This window comes from Prionailurus viverrinus, chromosome C1, assembly GCF_022837055.1.
Source record: "Prionailurus viverrinus isolate Anna chromosome C1, UM_Priviv_1.0, whole genome shotgun sequence".
NCBI lineage: Eukaryota > Metazoa > Chordata > Mammalia > Carnivora > Felidae > Prionailurus > Prionailurus viverrinus.
The window spans coordinates 121,451,985-121,471,755 of NC_062568.1; the positions used below are offsets into that span (position 1 = coordinate 121,451,985).

At 39.9% G+C, this 19,771-nt stretch overlaps 2 protein-coding genes across 4 annotated transcripts in view; both read right to left on the reverse strand.

Moving 5' to 3' along the window:
* STXBP3 (syntaxin binding protein 3) overlaps positions 1–12,759 on the reverse strand; it is a 54,349-nt gene extending 41,590 nt beyond the window's left edge. Inside the window, exons 1-2 of one of the 3 annotated variants that reach the window (XM_047871032.1) lie at positions 12,610–12,681; positions 9,403–9,475 (exon numbers count right to left, since the gene is read on the reverse strand). Coding sequence is in view for 1 of the 3 variants with exons in the window: in XM_047871031.1 (XP_047726987.1) it covers positions 12,610–12,658 (49 nt within the window). In the remaining 2 variants the exon portion in view is untranslated. Of the gene's footprint in view, positions 1–9,402; positions 9,476–12,609 lie in introns of all 3 variants that reach the window. The other 2 variants (XR_007154794.1, XM_047871031.1) reach the window with 2 other exon arrangements.
* Positions 12,760–18,490: 5,731 nt separating this feature from the next.
* Positions 18,491–19,771, reverse strand: part of FNDC7 (fibronectin type III domain containing 7) — a 29,314-nt gene continuing 28,033 nt past the window's right edge. The window contains exon 12 of the mRNA XM_047870944.1: positions 18,491–18,522. Within this exon, the coding sequence (XP_047726900.1) occupies positions 18,491–18,522 (32 nt within the window). The remainder of the gene's footprint in view (positions 18,523–19,771) is intronic.

Sequence of the window (19,771 nt, forward strand, 5' to 3'; positions counted from 1 at the left end):
AAAAAAAAAAAAGTTAAGGGATGCCTGGGTGGCTCAGTCAGTTAAGCATCTGACTTTAGCTCAGGTCATGATCTCATGGCTTGTGAGTTCGAGCCCCGTGTTGGGCTCTGTGCTGACAGCTCGGAGCCTGAAGCCTGCTTCAGATTCTGTGTCTCCCTCCCTCTCTCTCTGCCCCTTCCCCACTCACACTGTCTCTTTCTCTCTCTCTCTCAAAAATAAACATTAAAAACATATTTTTTTAAAAGTTTTAAAAAAAGTATTATAAAATATTAATGTAAGTATATAAATATATCTGGAAAATATTCCTGAAACTATTATCTGATTTGCTTTTTCCTATTCTACTTAAACCCCAAGTAAACAAGATGAAAACAAAAAAACTCATAGGAAAATCCCTAACTAGCCCATTGCTAAATTATATCTGACAATCAAAATTGGGTAAGCACTTTTCTTCCTGGTTTACTGCATTACAATTTTCAACAATTTATATTACAACATTAGGATACAGATATTCAGTCTTGATTTATAATCGATAAATATTAACATGTTCCTTGTAATGATTTTTAAAATTAACGTAAACATATTTTTTAAATTACTTCACTGATAAACAAAAATTTTTTTCTGATGTATTAAATAACACACATAGGCAATCAACACAAATATCTGTTGTTCTACCTCATAATAAGACAATTCCTCACAAAGTTTTACTAATTTTCAATTTTGAAAACTGATATGTAGTATGTAACAAATAAAATATAATTAAAATGTAAATTACAGTAACTTCTAATTTCATTAATTCCTGGTAATGAGATGTTTATATAATTCATTTAAACTTTCCTACTTCTTGGGTAGGCCTGGCTGGCTCAGTCAAAACATGCGACTCTTAATCTCAGGGTTGTAAGTTTGAGTCCCAGGGAGAGTATAGAGATTACTTAAATAAGTAAATAAACTTAAAAAAAATAATAAAAAAATTAAAAGATAAACTTTTCTACTTCTTAATTTAATACCTAAACTTTAATTGTTTTAAGTTAATGCTTGTGGAAATATACCATCAATTTTTGGCATCACATTAAATGACATGTTCAAGCAGAGGGTATATTTAATAAGGATTACTAATACTCATCATTAGAAGTGTGATCTGGAAGGTTTTATTTGATTGGGAAGGCTTGAAAGTGTTAAGAAATACTAGTTAAGGTGCTTATATGTGTTTGTTAGGAAGATTGTAGCTTTTTTAAATGTTTATTTATTTTTGAGAGAGAAAAGAGAGACTACGTGTGCACACAAGTGCACACGAGTGGGGGAGGGGCAGAGAGAGAGGGAGACAGAATCCAAAGCAGGCTCCAGGCTGTCAGCACAGAACCTGATGCAGGGCTCAAACTCAGGAATTGTGAGATCATGACCTGAGACAAAGTCAGACATTCAACTGACTAAGTCACCCAGGCGCCCCTGCCAGGAAGATTATAATGTTAAATGAGAATTACAGCAAAAGCCTAAAGTGTTTAATATTTGGGAATTTAAACCCAATGCACTGGTTTCTTCTACTCTATAGGCAGAGATAAAGGATTTTCTCAGGCAGAGTTCAGACACTAAAATACTTTGCCACTTCCCTTTCTAAGCTTTCTTTATTTCTGTATAGCTCAAACAAGCTGAAAATCAAAGAAATAAATGCTCATGGAATTTATGATGGAGCAGATTGAAGAGTTCCCTAGGAAGAACTCATCTCATTATAGTCTTTAAACCCTTAGAAACTGCACTGATGTATATGGTAAAAACTCATCACATGTTGCCATTAAGCACTTAAAGTACGGCTAGCCTGAACTGAGATGTCCTGTAAGTATAAAATACACACCAGATTTCAAAGACCTAGTACAAAAAAAAAGGAATAGAAAATATCATTAATTTTCTATATTTACATGTTTAAATGAGAATATTTTAGAAATTTATTATTAGGGGCACCTGGTTGGCTCAGTTGGTTAAGCATCTGACTCTTGATTATCGGCTCAGGTTGTGATCTTGTGGTCATGAGACTGAGCCCCGCATGAGCCTCCACACTGAGTGCTTGGGATTCTCTCTCTCTGCCCCCTCCCCCCAAATAAATATTTTGAAAAATTTATTATTAAAATTATCTTCATCCGTTTCTCTCGTTTTTTTAATGTGGCTACTAGAAACTTTTAAATTATATATGTGGCTTGCATTGTATTTCTACTGGATAGTGCTGCCTTGGAATATGAAGATACCTAGACAGTGTTAGTGTTAGCATCTTAACAACAAAACATAGGGGCACCTGGGTGGCTCAATCAGTTGGGCATCCAACTCTTAATTTAGGCTCAAGTCATGATCTCACAATTCCTGGGATGGAGCCCCATGCTCTCAGTATGGAGACTGCTTGGGATTCTCTCTCTCAAAAATAAATAAACTTCAAAAAAAAAAAAACCAATAAATGATAAACAACCAGTTTTGTGGACAAGAAATTAGGTGCATCCAAAAAAAGTAATATGGTCAAAGGTGAGGTATGTTTGGAGGGGAGTCAAAGGAAATCACATCAACTAATATGACAACTTTTTAAAAAGGTATTTCCTCCAAATACTAATGAAAATTATTTGACCTTACATCCATTTCTCTAGCACCCCAAATATGGATATATTTGATTCAATTCGCTTACTCTCTGCTTGCTCTAGTCTCTTTCTCAGAAACCATATTTGTCCTTAAAAGTTTCGTCTATTAGATCTAGCCTTCAATTTTTCCCAACATTACTGAGATACAACTGACACATAACACAACTTCAAAATATATAATGTGTTGATCTGATACACATACTGCAACATAATTACCACTGTAATGTTAGTTAACAGATAATTACCATTCTTTTAGTAATTTTGGGAGGTGAGAACATTTAAGATCTACCTTAGCAACTTTCCAAGTATATAGTACAGTAGTACTGCTACCTGTAATCACAATACTGTTCATTAGATCTCCAGAACTTACTCCTCTACCAACTGAAGTCTGTACTCTTGGACCAGCTTCTCCTCATTCCCCCTAACCCCCATCAGTCTTCAATTCTTTGCAAATCTAACTCTCCATCATTCAATTATACAGTACAGGTTTAAGCACCTACCTGCCTCAAATTGAGATTATAGTTCCCTAAAAACTGCTTTAGACTTCTCTAAGAGTTTTAGTGACATTTTCTTAGTCATAGTCTTTGGATAGTTCCTCCATCTCCCATATCCAATAATCATGCAGTGTTGATTGTTCTTTCTGGTGACTGCCACAGTCCTCAGCATTGCCTTGGTTCTCATCATCTCTCACTCAACTACTATAATAGCCTCCTATCCGGATTTCCTGCTTTTAATTTTTTTTAAGTTTATTCATTTAATTTTGAGAGAGAGAGAGGGGGGGGGGAGGGAGGGAGAGACAGAGAAGGAGCTCATGAGCAGGGTAGGGACAGAGAGAGGGAGAGAAGGAGGGGGGGGAGGGGGGGAGGGAGAGAGGGAGAGAGGGAGAGAGGGAGAGAGAGAGAGATTGAGAATCCCAAGCAGGCTCCACACTGTCAGTGCAGAGCCCAATGTGGGGCTCAAACTCATGAACCGCGAGATCATGACCTGAGCCAAAATCAAGAGTCAGATGCTTAACCAACTGAGCCACTCAGGTGCCCCTGGATTTCCTGCTTTCTACCTCCAAACCTTTTGCCTGTTCAATCCATTTTCCACATTGCTGTCAGTGATCTTCCTGAAGCACAAATTTCTTAATCAATGCCCACCTAAATTCCCTCAAATGCTCACTCTTGCCTCAGAATAAAATCTAGATTTTACTATTCAACCTCCTGTACCAAGTGGCCTCTGCCTACTCTCTAAGTTGATCTTCCACCAGTCCAAATGATATCCAAATAATTATCTATTAATACCAACTACTCTCTTTGCTCATCCTGTTTCTCCTAAATGCAAAAGGAAATGTGTTTAAAACTAATGCCAAAGATGGGACGCCGGGGTGGCTCAGTAAGTTGGGCGTCCGACTCCGGCTCAGGTCATGATCTCACAGCTCGTGAGTTCGAGCCCCTCATCGGGCTCTGTGCTGACAGCTCAGAGCCTGGAGCCTGCCTCGGATTCTGTGTCTCCCTCTCTCTCTCTCCCCCTCCTCTGCTCATGCTCTGTCTCTCCCTCTCAAAAATAAACATTACAGAAAAAACCAAAAAACTAATGCCAAAGAGGAAATGAAAACATGGAAGAGAAAAATGAGAACAGAGCTAACCAAGTTTTGTGCAGCATCAGCAATGCAGAAAGTATACTTGCACAACTATCTTAAACCACAGAGAAAGTATTAATAAACATGGTAACATTGTAAGAGAAACTGATTTGTCTGGAAAATAGTAAATCATCTGTAAATAACAGTTTTTTAGGAAACAAAAATGCCTAGCAACGTTTAAATCACAAATTAGGAAATAAGAGGGGAAAAAAATACTAGTACTAAAGACAATCTCAAAAGGGACCCGGAAAAGGTACCCTTTTCTCTTTATCTGGTCTTCCTTATCTAAATCCAGATGTCAAATTCAGCTCCCTTTTCTGTAATTTATACCTATATATCTCCATCTGCTTTCTAGATACCTCAACTTGCACTTACACTCACTGTATTTTAAACCTATTTTTTCTCTCCAAAACTGTTCCTTCTCTTTCCCTTTATCAATAAAGATACTACTACCTAGTCTCCTAGACCTGAATCCGAGTCTAGGATGACTCTCCCCAGCTTAAATCCTATTTATTCTTTCTCCAGAACTGCTCTCATACTCTCAGCCATCTTCTACCTCCTTTGCCACATTTTGGCCTTCTTCCTTGGACCAACACCATAACAGTACCAGTCTCTGTCACCCACTCCAATTTATCACCCAAGTGCACCCCTACTTCTAACATCTGAGTTTTTTCTAATAATCAAATTATTACAACAATGATAATCAACATATATACACTACTCTATCACTTGCTTTTTTCAATAAATATACATCATGGATACCCTTTATACAGCATATAAACATATAGATTTAAATAATTCTTTTTAATAGCTACATAATATTTCTTAGTGCAGGCACACCATTATTTATTCAACTATTCTCCTCTATGAGAGGCAGTCATCCTGTTTCCGTTTTTGCCACTATAATGATGCAGTGAAGATCTTTATACATATATCTTTATTATCATTACTTTTATTTCTTCATTTTAGAGAGAGAGAGCACGGGGAGGGGCAGAGGAAGGAGAGGGGGAGAGAGGGAGAGGGAGAATCCCAAACAGGTTCCATGCACAGCGTTGGTCAGTGTAGAGCCCAACTTGCGGCTCGATCCTATGACCCTGGGATTATGACCTGAGCTGAAATCTACTCTCAAACTGAGCCACCCAAGTGCCCAGACTTTTATTTCTGAAGCAAAGGTTCCCATAAGTGGGAATGCTGGCATCAAAAGATGTGTCTGTCGTGTTACTATACATTGCCAAATGCTTTGTCAAAAGTTTTTAACAATTCACATTCCCACCAGCAAACTTCCCAACGATAGCATGTCAGTCTGATGGGTTAAAAAGAGGAACTGGTCTTTATTTGCATTTCCACTCAAAAACAATCAACTGAATGTCCTAATCTGCAAGTCACCTGTTCACATCCTATATTTTTCTATTGCGTCATTATCTTCTCTTTATCAATGTGCAGATACTCTCTACAGATTGACCCTTTCTCTTCTATGTGTGCTCAATATTTTCTTTGAATCTAGAGTTTAGCTCTTGATTTTTTTGTTAATGGTGTCTTCTACCATATAGGAATTTATAATTTTTATTTAACAAATTTTTTATGGGATTTGGGTTATCAATTTTTTTAAAAGTGTAACCCATGTTACTCTATATTTTCTCCCCATTTTATTGTTTTATTTTACATTTTAGATCTTTAATACATATGGAATTCATTTTAACTTGCTAAAGTTGGATTAAGATCATGCCTAAGTAAATAAATAAGGAGCAAAGAATCATGCTAAGTAGATGTCAGAACAAATACCTTAAGACAAAAATTTGTAAAATGTCATTAAACAATGAAAACCTAATATTAAATATTTATGACCTAAACAAAACAACCATGGCATAAAAGAAAACCATGGCATAAGTGAAAACTATCAGGAATCTACGTGGAAATAAAGAAAATATAACAAAATGAAGATCTAAAAAATGGAATCATGAAGAATTCAAGTTGAAAAAGACTTAGAGAACATGTAGTTCAAACTCTTCATTGTTTAGGCTAGGAAAGTGAAGTACAATCTGGAGTGGAAATCAAGTCTTCCAACTATTAGTCCAATGAGGAGAAATAATAAACCAGCTTTGCATAATAATAAATAAATAAATAAATAAATAATAATAATAAACCAGTAATGCATAATGAAAAATCAAAAAGCCAAAAATCAAAAGCAGACTTGTAGGCTACAAAGAGTTTACATTCTCAGAAAACCAAAATATATTATTAAATTCCTAATTATGATTCCAACAGATTCTGCAGGCCTGTGGCCCAAGTTATTTAGTGAACAGGTAAGAATCTTTATAAAGGTAAAGCCAGAGGCCTGGGGCAAAGACAAATGCAATACTCATTATTAGTCAGCTTAATAAAAACAAATTGAATTGTGCATGAAAAAGACCACTTAGGGCTATCAAGGTACACTAAAAATTGTATGAAAAAATAAAAATAAATAAAAATAAAAATAAAAATTGTATTAAAGTAGAACATATGAAAACTGAGAACTAATAGAAGACCTACTAAAATGTATACAAAGACAAACATTAAAGAGCTAATATTTCTTGGTAGGGGGTTAGTAAATTCTGTATTTACTTCTGTAAAGAAAATAACAATGTAAGGTTTAGAGGGTTTCTCTCATAAACATAAAAGTGTAAAATAAAAAGCCACTGTTAGAAAATTATTCATAATGACAGTATGAGTCAGAAGAGTAGTTACTCTGGAGGAGAGGGTAGGATTTAGACTATTAGACTATTTAGACTATTTTAGACTATCTAAAAATTTAGGATTTTTAGAGGAGAGGGAAGGATTATGGAGTACTTGAAAACGTTCTGTAACTTGATCTAGGTGGTAGTTAACATGGATAAAAATTCATCCAGCTGTACGCTTAGCAGTAGTGCATTTTACCATTACACTTAATGAAATCTTAGAGTCATTTCCCTTCAAAACAGAAACAAGAAAATGGCTTCCTTTCAGCACTGTTTCAACAGAATCTCAAAAATGGTAGTGACTGATATTTGAAAGAAAAAAAAAAAAAAAAACCTTTCCTTTTTATTGGCTCCGCACTGCCTAATGTCTACTCTATTTAGCTCCAACCTACCTTTTAGTCTTCATCATGCTATTCCTTGCAACAAATACCCTATACTCAAAAGGAACTATTCCCTCTTCCAAAAAACTCATGCACTTTTTCCTCTTTGGGCCAAATTTGGCTCAAATTTCCCTATGTCTGCCAAAATCTTACCACCTTCCAATGGCACTTCCTCTTGGGAGTCTTCCTGATCCACTCCCACAGAGGAAATAATTCCTTTTTCTTCTCCTCTCCCTTTCCACAATGCTAATATAGTACTTAGTTAGTACTTGTGTACCGTCTCCTCTCACTGAACTATGAATTGCAGGAAGTCAAGGGATATGCACCTGAAATAGTGTACAGCAAAGAGTAAATACTCAATAAATACTGATTTAAATAACTATGTGGGACCGGAAAAATCCAAAAATTAAAGTATACAATTTTGCTCAACAAGATAAACTTAAAGAAGTGACCAGAATGAAAAAAACACATAAAACTAAAATAATTAAAACAAAAATGCTTTACACATGCTTATATTTGCATAGAAAACTTTAGAAGAATTTGTAAGAAACCTAAGAGTAGTTGTGTCAGAAAAGGGAGGCTGTGTAATCTTTTCTGCTATCTAAATTTCTTTGCCAAGTCAGGTATTTAAAAACACTTACGGGGGACCTGGTAACTCGGTCAGTTAAGCGTCCAACTCTTGATTTCAGCTCATCATGATCTCACAGTTCATGAGTTCAAGTCCCGCATCAAGCTCTGTGCTGATGACATACAGCCTGCTTGAAATTCTCTCTCTCCCCTCTCTCTATGCCCCTACCCCACTTGCTCTCTCAAAATAAATAAACTTAAAAAAAATTTTTTAAAAGTACTTAAAAATGATCATTACAAAGACTATGAAATGGCATGGAAAATGCCATGTCAACATTAGATATTTTTAAAAAGGAAATCACAGAATGACAAATAAAAAAATATATCTGTAGCTACACAAGGACTAAAAGAAAATGTGAAAAAAGGGGAAAAATGTAAAGAACTGGCTTAAATACATTCTGATTACTTTTACTTGTAATTTTTCTGGGTTAATTTTCTCTTAACATTTGTCAAATATGTGGTATGAAGCACAGACACTAGACTATTGTTTATAGATAAGGGGAAAAAAAAGACTGCACTAAGGGGGAAAATGCCACAGGTGGCTTGAGCTTGCTTTGTAGTTGATTTAATTACTCTTGTTATTTTTTAAATAAACTTCATCAAATTTTTATTTAAACCCTTTTATCAGTGATATTTTTGCTACCACTTTCCTGTAGTAAAAAGTGGCAAGGGAGCAATATTGAGCACTAGAAACGTCACTGATTTTAAGTATGGAAATTCGTTTCGTAAATAAATATAGCCTTTGCACTCAAAATATTAAAGCTCTGTTTTTTTTTTTTTAAGTGTTTTGAGATAGTCCCTAAAGGCTGATCCCTTCTCAGGTTTTAGGTCTCAGCTCAAATATCACCTACTCAGAGAAAACCTTTCCTGATCCATCTATCCAAAGTAGCCCCCTCTCTCTATATATATCACAAACTGAAATAATGTTTATTCTTTGTTTACAGATTTATTTTCTATTATTTTCCACTTGAATGCAAGCTTCAAGAAGGCTGGGAACTTGTCTGCCTTCTATTGCTGTATTTCCACAGGAATTCAGTAATATTTATTGAGTAAATGGGGACTTTAGGTAGCAAAAAATGGAGAAAATTATAAAGCTGATCTACTGTTTACTTTTATTTTTTTTTTTTATTTTTTTTTTTTTTTAAATTTTTTTTTTCAACGTTTATTTATTTTTGGGACAGAGAGAGACAGAGCATGAACGGGGGAGGGGCAGAGAGAGAGGGAGACACAGAATCGGAAACAGGCTCCAGGCTCTGAGCCATCAGCCCAGAGCCCGACGCGGGGCTCGAACTCACGGGCCGCGAGATCGTGACCTGGCTGAAGTCGGACGCTTAACCGACTGCGCCACCCAGGCGCCCCTCTACTGTTTACTTTTAACAAGCATTTCCATTTTTCTAGGGCCTGTTCCAAATTTAAAGCTCTAGAAGAAAAACTGGTGGACCCACCTTTAAGAAGCTTATCAAGATGCTCACATTAGGCAGTAGTGAGAAGTGCCATTTTGGAAGGATAAATCAAATGCTACAGAAATATAAGAGAATGGGTTAAAATAAGAAGTCACTATGGTGATAGTAGCCCCATTTAAGCCAAGACTTGAAGGCTAGCTAGAGTTTGGATAGGTGAAGAACAGGCATAAGGCGAGCATTCTAGACAGGAATTGGCATACAGATGTAGAGGCAGAAGATTTCAATAAGACTAGTTGAACATCAAGATCACACAAGGGAAAGGTAGATAACAAGGTAGGTTACTGTCAGGTTGTAAGTCTTCAAAAGCAGACTAAGCATCTGAAATTATCTCTACACAACTGGAGGGGTCTCTCTCTGCAGGTCTTCAAACAGTTGAGCATGATCTCAGCACAGCACTGTTACAGGAAAATTATTCTGGCAGCGACTGGCCAGATAGACTGGAGTGAGAAATAGGTGCTTGGAGGCTTAGTTAGGAGGTTACTTAACAAAGTGGGCATAAGGCTCTGAACTAAGGTTTAAACATTACAGAAAGTCATAGACACATGACATGTTAACTCTGCAGTCAGATCTAGGTGTGGGGAAAAAAAAAGAAGAAAGATCTGGGTGTGGAATACTAAGTCTATATTTAATACCTCTATCAGTTTTCTAAAAAATAGCTTTATTAAGATATAATTTGCATAGCATATAATTAACCCAAAGCGTACAATTAAATAAATGGTTTTCAGTATATTCAGAGTTGTGTATCTATCATAATAATCAACTTAGAATATTTTCACTCGTCCAAAAGGAAACCATCTCCTTAGCCATTATCCCTGAATCTCCCCACCCCTACACTTTCCAACATACACAACTCCTCATCTACTTTCTGTCTCTGTATATTGTCAATTCTGGATATTTAGTGTAAATGGACTCACACAGTGGTTATTTGTGAACGGCTTATTTCATTTGGCACAACTTTTTCAAGGTTCATCAATACTGTAGCATGTATCAGTACTTCATTCCTTCTTATTGCCTGATATTCCATTTTTGGGATATACCACTTGTTATTTACCTATTCATCAATCTGTGGATATTTGGGTTGTTTGATTTTTTGGCTATTATGATTAATACAGCTATGATAACAGATGTATCAGTTTTAATGTCTATGAAATAAAGATAATAATTCTTATCAAGTTTTAAAAGACGTAAAGAATAATGCCTGGCACAGAATAAATGTTCAAGAAATATTAGTTTCCTTGTCCCTACATTTTAGGTAAACTGAAGATTAAGTAATTTATCTTTCTACCACGACTCAACTGTACTATCTTCAACCTAGCAAAACTTTTCCCCAAATGTATGCTTCTCCTACCTCTCAGGATATTCCTTCATCATTTCTTACAGACTCTGTCATCTTTTGCTAACAGAACTCACAGTCCCCCTTCTTTCTCTCTTTCTACTCCCTAAATGCTGAATGAATGTCATCTTGTGTTTTGCTCATGTTTCTATTTATACAAAGATTCAAAGAACTATTTTTTAACCTCAACATTGCTTTCCTTCCCTTCACTCTTCTGTCTTATCTTACACTCCATCTGACATCCTGGTGCTGCTTCAAGTTAATAGCGCTAGATGGAAATTTTCTTATCTCTAAAATCTCCCTCTTGCCCAGTTTCCATGCTATCAAAACTGATGTTACTATCATTAACCTTTTTTCCTCATAAATACTTATGTTAAGGACCATGTACATCTTGCAAACTATTTACACAATGCAATTCACTACCCATTTTCAAAGAAATGTACTTTAAGTACGACTGTGATTTAAAAATATTACCAAATCTTACAGAGTGCCTGGGTGGCTCAGTTAAGTGTCCAACTTTGGCTCACGTCCGGATTTCAGGGTTCATGGGTTCCATCCTTGCCTGGGGCTCTGTGCTGACAGCTCAGAGCCTAGAGCCTACTTGGGGTTCTGTGTCTCTCTCTCTCTCTCTGCCCCTCCCCTGCTTGCACTTTTTCTCTTTCAAAAATAAACATATATATGTAACAAATAAAAATCTTACCAAATCTTAAAACTCACCCATGCAAATCTTAAAAAACAGAATGCCAACCTTATAATTATCAAATTTTTAAAAAGAAGTCTCATAACCTTTTCCCCCCTTTTATTTATACACTCGTTCTAGTACGTTCAGCACTATGACAGTTACTGATGTGGAGTTCAAATCTTGCACGAGGAACAGTATCTCCCCAAATTTTGTTGACTCAGTCACTTCTGTCCTTTGCTCAACAAGCCGGAGTCAGAGATACTAATTAGATGTCACTCCCTTTCCACTACTAGACCATAATTACTTTCAACCCAGCTGCCAAACAATGATGGTTCTTCCGGTTTGGTGGTTTCATTCCTTCTCTAACCTAGCTGACCTAAGTTTGGAGCGATTTTTATGAAAGTCGTAAGTGACATGGCAGAAGAGCAGAATATCAACCAACAAGCAGTAGTACAGCCCTAACAGCAGTGAGTGGCCCTCAGAGTATAGACAGAGATGTGAAGGTGCAGCTTTTGCCCTGAGATTTAATCATCCAAATGGCTCCTTCTCATGAACTCTTTAGAAAAGTGAGCTCCTCTTAGAAACACAGGAAGAAGGATCTGTTCAACAGTCAGCGTTTGTTTTTGTTTTGTTTTTTTCTTCTATTAGAAGACATTGAAAAGTGTAGTTCCAGAACCCTGCTTGGTACTAAAATGAAGAAACATAGCAAGCAGTCTTTGGAAACAAGTGTGAGAAGGGGAGGGGCGGGTTACAGAAACACAGTGCCCAGACCGTACTGGGTGCAGAGACATCACCGACTGGTGGGGCTCCCGGGGGGGAACCAAGGAGCGTCGAGAGCAACGCCGAGGATAGTCACAAGGGCCGAGGGAGAAAAATCCGGGCTGGGGGCCGCTCACCCAGGGCGGGGCCTCGGGGCCAGAGCCGGGCCGAGGCGACGGGGTGCCAGACGACAGCTAGAAGGCCACACGCTCCCGCACCCTGCCCATCCCTGAGGCTAGCAGGAAATAGGGTTGGGAAGGCGAGCACGAAAAAGTCCTAACAGGGACCTGGGTCCCAAAGCAACAAGTGCCCGCGGCGGCTTCCCAAGAGACTGTTGGTCTGGGGCAGGATAGCAAGGCACGGCGCGGCGGCCTCCTGGCCTTCCCTCTCTCAGCCCCTGCCCCACCGCACTCACTCTGCCACACCACGCTCTTCAGCCCCCGCTCCGTCACCGGCGGCGCCATCTTCCCAACACTGCGGAGGAGCAGCCGCCGCCTCCCGCTGGCAACCTACTTTAGGAGAAAGAAGCTCGCAGTGGCCCCGCCCCCACTCACGGACCGCGCCCTCCGGTAACGTCACGCGCGACCGCCAGGGGATTCCCGCCCACGCCTGGACGGAGGCTGCGCAGTGCGGGTGGAATGTGTGGGGGCAGTCGTGCGCCCCCTAGCGGGACTCTCTGTCAGCCGAAGTTCAAGGACCCGTGACGTCAAAAAGCGAAGTCGTGCCTGTGTGTTACGAGTTAACCTGATATAAAAAATTCCGAATGCACGCGGATGGTATTTGAAAAAGGAATGGGTCATTCTTTCGCTTTGCAAAAGAACTCTTCACCTGGCGAAGCCGTTCATAATAGACTCCACTCAGCAGCCCCCTCAACTACTGAATAGAAAATTTACCCATTAAAGTCTATTGTATTCATTTTTCAAGGACATAGTAATTGTGTAGAACTCTGAGGTTCCCTCCAGTGTGCCCCGACCTATGCAGGACTTTCAGGAAACTCAAAGAAGTGAGAGACCCACTTCTGAAGAATTATAAATCTCATTGGAGAACTCAATTCCTGGTATGCTGAAGATAGTCAAAAGTTGGTTGAAAAAGCGAATGCCTTCAGGATGATAATATATGTAAATGAACCAATAAAACAGTAATTATTTACTCAACAAGCATAAATTCATGTGCAAAATTGTGTGAGAGAGGACATCAATGCTTTAGGATTTAAAAGAAGGGGTTATTAGTAAAAAGGGATTCACAAAGGAGGTGATTTGAGCTTAGACTTAGCAAGTTTAAGCAGAGAGTTATTTCCTGAGATGGTGCTTTTGAGGTGAAATCACAGTAATCAATCATGAATGAAATCAGTTTAGTTGCTGAGAGCCCCATCTGTCACTAACCATCATTTACACTGTCAGAAAGTAGACTTTCCCATAGATTTGCAAAGAATCAATGGTCTTAATTCAAGTTGGTCACATAGGAAAGTGGAAATATACTCTTAATGATAATGGCTAATATTTACTGACTGCTTACTACATACAAGGTATTATGGTAAGTGGATTATAACCCTTAAAGATAAAGAAACTGATAGTGAAATAACTTCCCAAGGATGCTCAGCTTGTGGTATAGTGGGAACTAGGATAAGGCATAAGCTACACAGAAAGCAATAAAGTAGTCTATGGGACAAGCTGCAGTATTTGCTCTTTAGGAGAGAAAGAGAATGACGAATAAAAGCAGCCATAAAATAGGTTCAAGCACAACATGTGGCATAAATGGTTTTTCCATTCATGGCTTATATGGGAATGGAAGCTGGAGCTCTGGCCTCATAAACCTACTTTAAATGAACTCAGCTGCTCAGAATTTTAAACAAATGAACGCATTTATTTTCCTCTCCCTTTTCAATTTAAAATCAGGTTCTGCTTAGTATGGCAGGATAGAGCCCCAAGCCATCAGAGAAAGACATGACATTGCCGACTCATCCTTCTAAAATGGAGCTCCTTGCCCTAGACAGTCAAACCAAGACAGAGGAGTGAGGGGGTAAAATTCCTCCATCTCCTACCTTGAGGAGAATGACCCAGTGTCAGAGAATGAAACAGAACAGCCCTTTGGGGCTGGAAGTTTGCCTCGGACCACATGGAGTGCAGCTGTGGTTCATGCCCCTGAAGATTCCAAGGTGGGAGTGTGTTATAGGAGAACAAATGTGGTCCTTAGCTGCACAAAGACACGGGTCCACAACGTATAAATCCTGGCTCTGCCTCTCAGTAGCAGTGTGATTGCATTTATGTGTTAAATATGAGTATAATATCTAAAACCTCACAACAGCCCAACAAGATGAAATACTTATTGCCATTTTACAGATGTGAAAACTGAGATTCAGAAGTTAAATAAATCATGCAAGACCTCAGGACAGCTCCAAGACTGTTGCCCTTTTTATTGTACCATATTGCGTACCCTCCCTTGCCGCCTTAATTTCACATAACCTCCCTGAGCTATATCTCTAGTCTCCTTTACTTTATTTGCCTAAACAAATTGAACAGGGAATTTGAATTCCCTGAACATGGCATGGCAGAATTACAGGTAAAATCCAACAACACTGGTCAGAGGCAAAAAATTTGCTTTGCAGGAAAAAAAACCAAACAAACCCAGAACCCAAAAAGCAGAAAAACAGCCAGAATAACCAAGGGCTGAATTAGGGTAGATCATTCACCCAATATCTTATTCTCAGGTTTTCTTTATCAATAACTGATGACTTAATCATGATAATCCAGAGAAATATTCTCCATAAAAATATCATGAAAAAAAAAATCATGGACTTTTACTTGGTGCCCTGAGAATTTGTGTTTCAACTGGTTAGCTATGTAAACATGAGTGAGTTACTTGATCTTTCTGAGTCTCATTTTTCTTATCTGTATGAAAGAATATTATCTAGCTCATAGAGTTGTTCTGAGAACGAAATGAGTATGTGGAAAGCACCTAGAAGCACATGATATGTGCCACATCCATGTTTTGGTTTTATGTTCACCAGTGTGGACCCCATTGTCTTCTGTGGAATTCTGACTGAAGCACCTCAGCCTCAGATGCCTAGTTAAAATAGATGATGGGGCGCCTGGGTGGCTCAGTCAGTTAAGTGTCCGATATCTGCTCAGGTCATGATCTCATGGTTCGTGAGTTTGAGTCCTGTATCTAGGCTGTCAGTGCAGAGCCTGCTTGGGATTCTCTGTCTCCCTCTCTTTCTGCCCCTTCCTCACTCTCTGTCTCTGTCTCTGTCTCTCTCTCAAAATAAATAAACTTAAAAAATAGATAAATAAAATAGTTGATAGATAACCATTTCATTTTCTGTGTCCTGGTATTCATAAGGTATAGGTATATAGGATGCAGTTCCCTGGTGTCCTAAAATCAGGGATTCTGACCTTTGTTTGGCCTTGGCCTTTGGCTCTTTGGCCATTCCAATCAGCCATGGACACAACTCTACTCAGAACACCCTGCTGGCAACTGGGATCAACACACAGTCTCACATGGGCCCTGGACCACAGCTCAGAATGTTGCCCCAGTTCATGGTGCCCTCATAGGGCATGGAACCACTCTGAACCTCATGGACCCTTCTAGATCTTCTCATCAAATCTTTCCTCACATGCCACATCCCTCTATCTTGTGTTAAACAAGAAATCTATTAAAGCAAGGTGGTTCTAATGCCTTAACATCCTGTATAAGCAAACCAAAACCTAAGCCTGTAAGCATCTCAAGATTAAGAAATCAAAGTCTAAGGACAACCAAACAGCCAATTAGGCTTCCCAAATACAGAAATCACTTAAGCTATAGCCAATTAAACAATACACTTGATTTGCTCCTGTCTCTTCTCTATGAAAGTCTTTTCTTGAGATCCTGTCAGTGGAGTACTCCTAACTACTTCTGTTCTGGTGGTGCTGAATTAGAATCAGGTTCTGGTAAAACTCTCAAATTTATTAGTATGCCTCAGTTTATCTTTTGACACTTCTCAGACTCTCATCACTGAAATTTTGCTTCAAGGAAGAGCACACCACTGCAAACCTGTTAAGTTTCCCAAACCTGGCCACGTGTTACTTGGTGAGTTTGTTGAAGATATAGATTCCCAAGCCTGTTCCTAGACATACTGAATGAGAATCTCCAGGGGTGATATCTGGGAATCTTTATTAAGCAATGAGTTCTCCCAGTGATGTGGATGGCTCCTGTTCATATACTGGTGTTTAAGAACAAAAGTAAGAGGCACCTGGGTGGCTCAGTTGGTTGGGCATCTTTTTTTTTTTAAGGTTTATTCATTTTTGAGAGAGAGGGAGAGACAGAGCACGAGTGGGGGGGGGGGGGCAGAGAGAGAGGGAGACACAGAATTGGAGGTAGGCTCCAGGCTTTGAGCTGTCAGCACAGAGCCCAATGCAGGGCTCGAACTAACGAACCATGAGATCGTGACCTGAGCAGAAGTTGGATGCTTAACTGACTGAGCCACCCAGGTGCCCCATGGGCGTCTGACTCTTGATTTCAGCCCAGGCCATGGTCTCAAGGTTCGTGGGTTTGAGTACCTCATGGAGCCGCACATCGGGTTCTGTGCTGACAGTGTGGAGCCTACTTGGGATTCTCTTTCTCTTTCTCTCTGCCCCTCTGCTGCATGCTTTCTCTCTCTCTCTCAAAGTAAATAAAACTTTTTAAAAAGAACAAAAGGGAATTGTTATTTTTTAAGAAAAGTGAATTAGGAACACCTGGGTGGCTCAATCAATCGAGTGTCCGACTCTGGCTCAGATCATGATCTCACAGCTCGTGAGGTTGAGCCCCGTGTTGGGCTCTGTGCTGACATCTCAGAGCCTGGAGCCTGCTTCGGACTCTGTGTCTCCCTCTCCGCTGCTCACGTTTTGTCTGTCTCTCTGTCAAGAATAAATAAGCATTAAAAATTAAAAAAAAAAAAAAGAACAAAAGTGAATTAAACTCAGTTCTCCTCTCTGGTGCTCTTTGATGCAGCAAACTCCATTTTTTGAGACCTGTGTCTTGCCTCCTTTTCAAGAGCAGATGCCCTGGGGAGTATCTCTTATCAGTGTCACATTATGTATCTCCCATCAGTCTAGCACGGAAAGGGAAAGGAAGCATAGAAAAAAAAAAAGTTCCTTCCCCACTCCCCGCCCCCCCCCCCCCCAGCTGACCTCAAGCCTTAACTCTATGCTCCACTTCCCTTTGGGCACAGTTTTACGGTTGTACCTAACTACAGATTCTTGGCTCCATGGCTACGCTTTTGGGGAGTAGCACTATGGTCATGTGTGTTATGCAATCCCACTCACACTATTTTTTAATAATGTTATTGACATTCAAAGGACAAACATTTTTCTAGGTATGACAGATTTATATTATATATCATTGTCTTTCCTCTCCAAAGGTGAAAATAGCACAGTGTGAGTGGGGAATACCACTAGCAAGATCGATGGTCCTCCCCGAAAAAGATGCATGGATGTCAGTCTGCCACAGTGTAAGGCTTTGCCTTGGCCATTCCTCCATCGAAGTCTTTGCTCACTCAAAACCATGACTGCAATCCTCCTAGCAACAGGCCGGCAGTTTGGCTTTCCCAGATGCTTGCGCAGAGGTAACATCACACGATGGTTTGTCTCGGTGAACACTACCAGCAACTTGGCTTCCTCCGAACTTAAGATGAGGGTGTTTGTTACTACAGGTTGCCCTGGCAGCTGTTGTTCTCCAAACTATGCCAAGGTCCTGCTGGGGGTCTGTCTTGAGATGAGCAGTGTCTCTGTGTGGTGGCTTGATTTCAAGCTCTCCAAGTGAACATTTGCAGCCTTTGAACGGAGAGAGGGATGCTTGGCAAGGGCGTCTGTGAACTACCTATAAAGTGGATGTGTTGACGTCTGTGTGGTGTCTGGATGTGAAATTTCAGAAAGAGTTCCTTCTCAGCAGACCTTTCACGTTTCCAGAACTTTCCCAGCATGCTAGCTCACTCTGGCAGTCTTCCAGAGGACTTTCTGGATTCATTTCTCAACTGAGTCCTCTCCACACCAGAGCTTGAACTCCTGCACAGGTGAGGACACACCTGACCTTGCTTGCCTTCAGGAAGTGGAGTCTGAGTTGCAGTCTAAAGGCCAAAAGAGCTTATCCTACCCTAGAGGTATTTTGTATTGTAATAGAGCTTTTCCACCTCTAATCGCACTAACAATCGAGTCAACTCTGCAAAAGATACGGGAAGAATTTTTTTGAACAGAGCCAAAAAATTTTGCCTTGGAATCATACCATTTCAATTGAAGTTACTCACTAGGTCCAGCCTCTGTTTTTGTCTGTGGCTCAGTGTGTTATTCTGCATTTCTTTTCCCTCGGTAAATCACTGAAAGGGCAAGGAAGGGAAGAAGCCACAAGATACATTAAATATGCAGACATTTAAATCTAGCTTAGTCTTTTGACTTGAAAGGCTGTTTTCGTAGCACTTCACAGCAAGTAAACCGGAAATTAAGACGGTCTGAACTGTTCAAAGGTCAAGAAGAAACAAACCAGCAGGTTCTAACTAACCAGGTTGCTTCAGGAAACGAACCTGCCCAGGGTCTCTTGGAGTTCAGACTACTGACTCAGGACAAAGAACTTTCCACTTCCCCCTCTACTCCAGGCCAATTTGCTGGGCTCTCAGACAGCTACCAAATCTTATTGATTCGGGGGTCTGTGTAGGGACAACATAATAAATCTGTTTAACTGCTGAGGGAGTTTCCAGGAGGAAAATTCCCCCCAAAGTGTGAGTGACAAGGAAGCAGGTTGGATGCTGAGGACAAACAATGCCTCCATGGAGGGATGTCAAACTACTTCCTGTTAGAGCCCCCTTGCCCCAGGTGGTTTTCCCTCTTACCTTCCAACCTGCATCACATTTCAAGCATCAGAATGGCTGCTTTGAATTAGAGCTGTGGTTCTCAAACTTGAGTGTGCATCAGAATCACTCAGAGGGCTTGTTAAAACAAAGATTGCTGGGCCCAACCCTGGAATTTCTGACTCATCACTCATTAGGTCTATGGTGGAGCCCCACAAATTGCATTTCTAAGAAGTTCCCAGATGTTGCTCATGCTATTGGCCCTGGGACCATACTCTGAGAATGAATCAATTAGGGTATTATGAGGATTGAGGTTACAACGCAAATATCTTACAAGAAGCACATTAAAATGTTAATAACTGGCACATAATATAATACAGCATGATATGAGCTTGAACTGATCTTGAATTAGTAATAACTACCTTTTTTTTTTTTTTCAACGTTTATTTATTTTGGGGACAGAGAGAGACAGAGCATGAATGGGGGAGGGGCAGAGAGAGAGGGAGACACAGAATCGGAAACAGGCTCCAGGCTCTGAGCCATCAGCCCAGAGCCCGACGCGGGGCTCGAACTCACGGACCGCGAGATCGTGACCTGGCTGAAGTCGGACGCTTAACCGACTGCGCCACCCAGGCACCCCAGTAATAACTACCTTTTAGGGACGCCTGGGTGGCTCAGTTGAGTGTCTGACTCCTGATTTTTGCTCAGGTCACAATCTCACAGTTCGTGAGTTCAGAGCCCTGTGTTGGGCTCTGCACAGGCAGCGCTGAGCCTGCTTGGG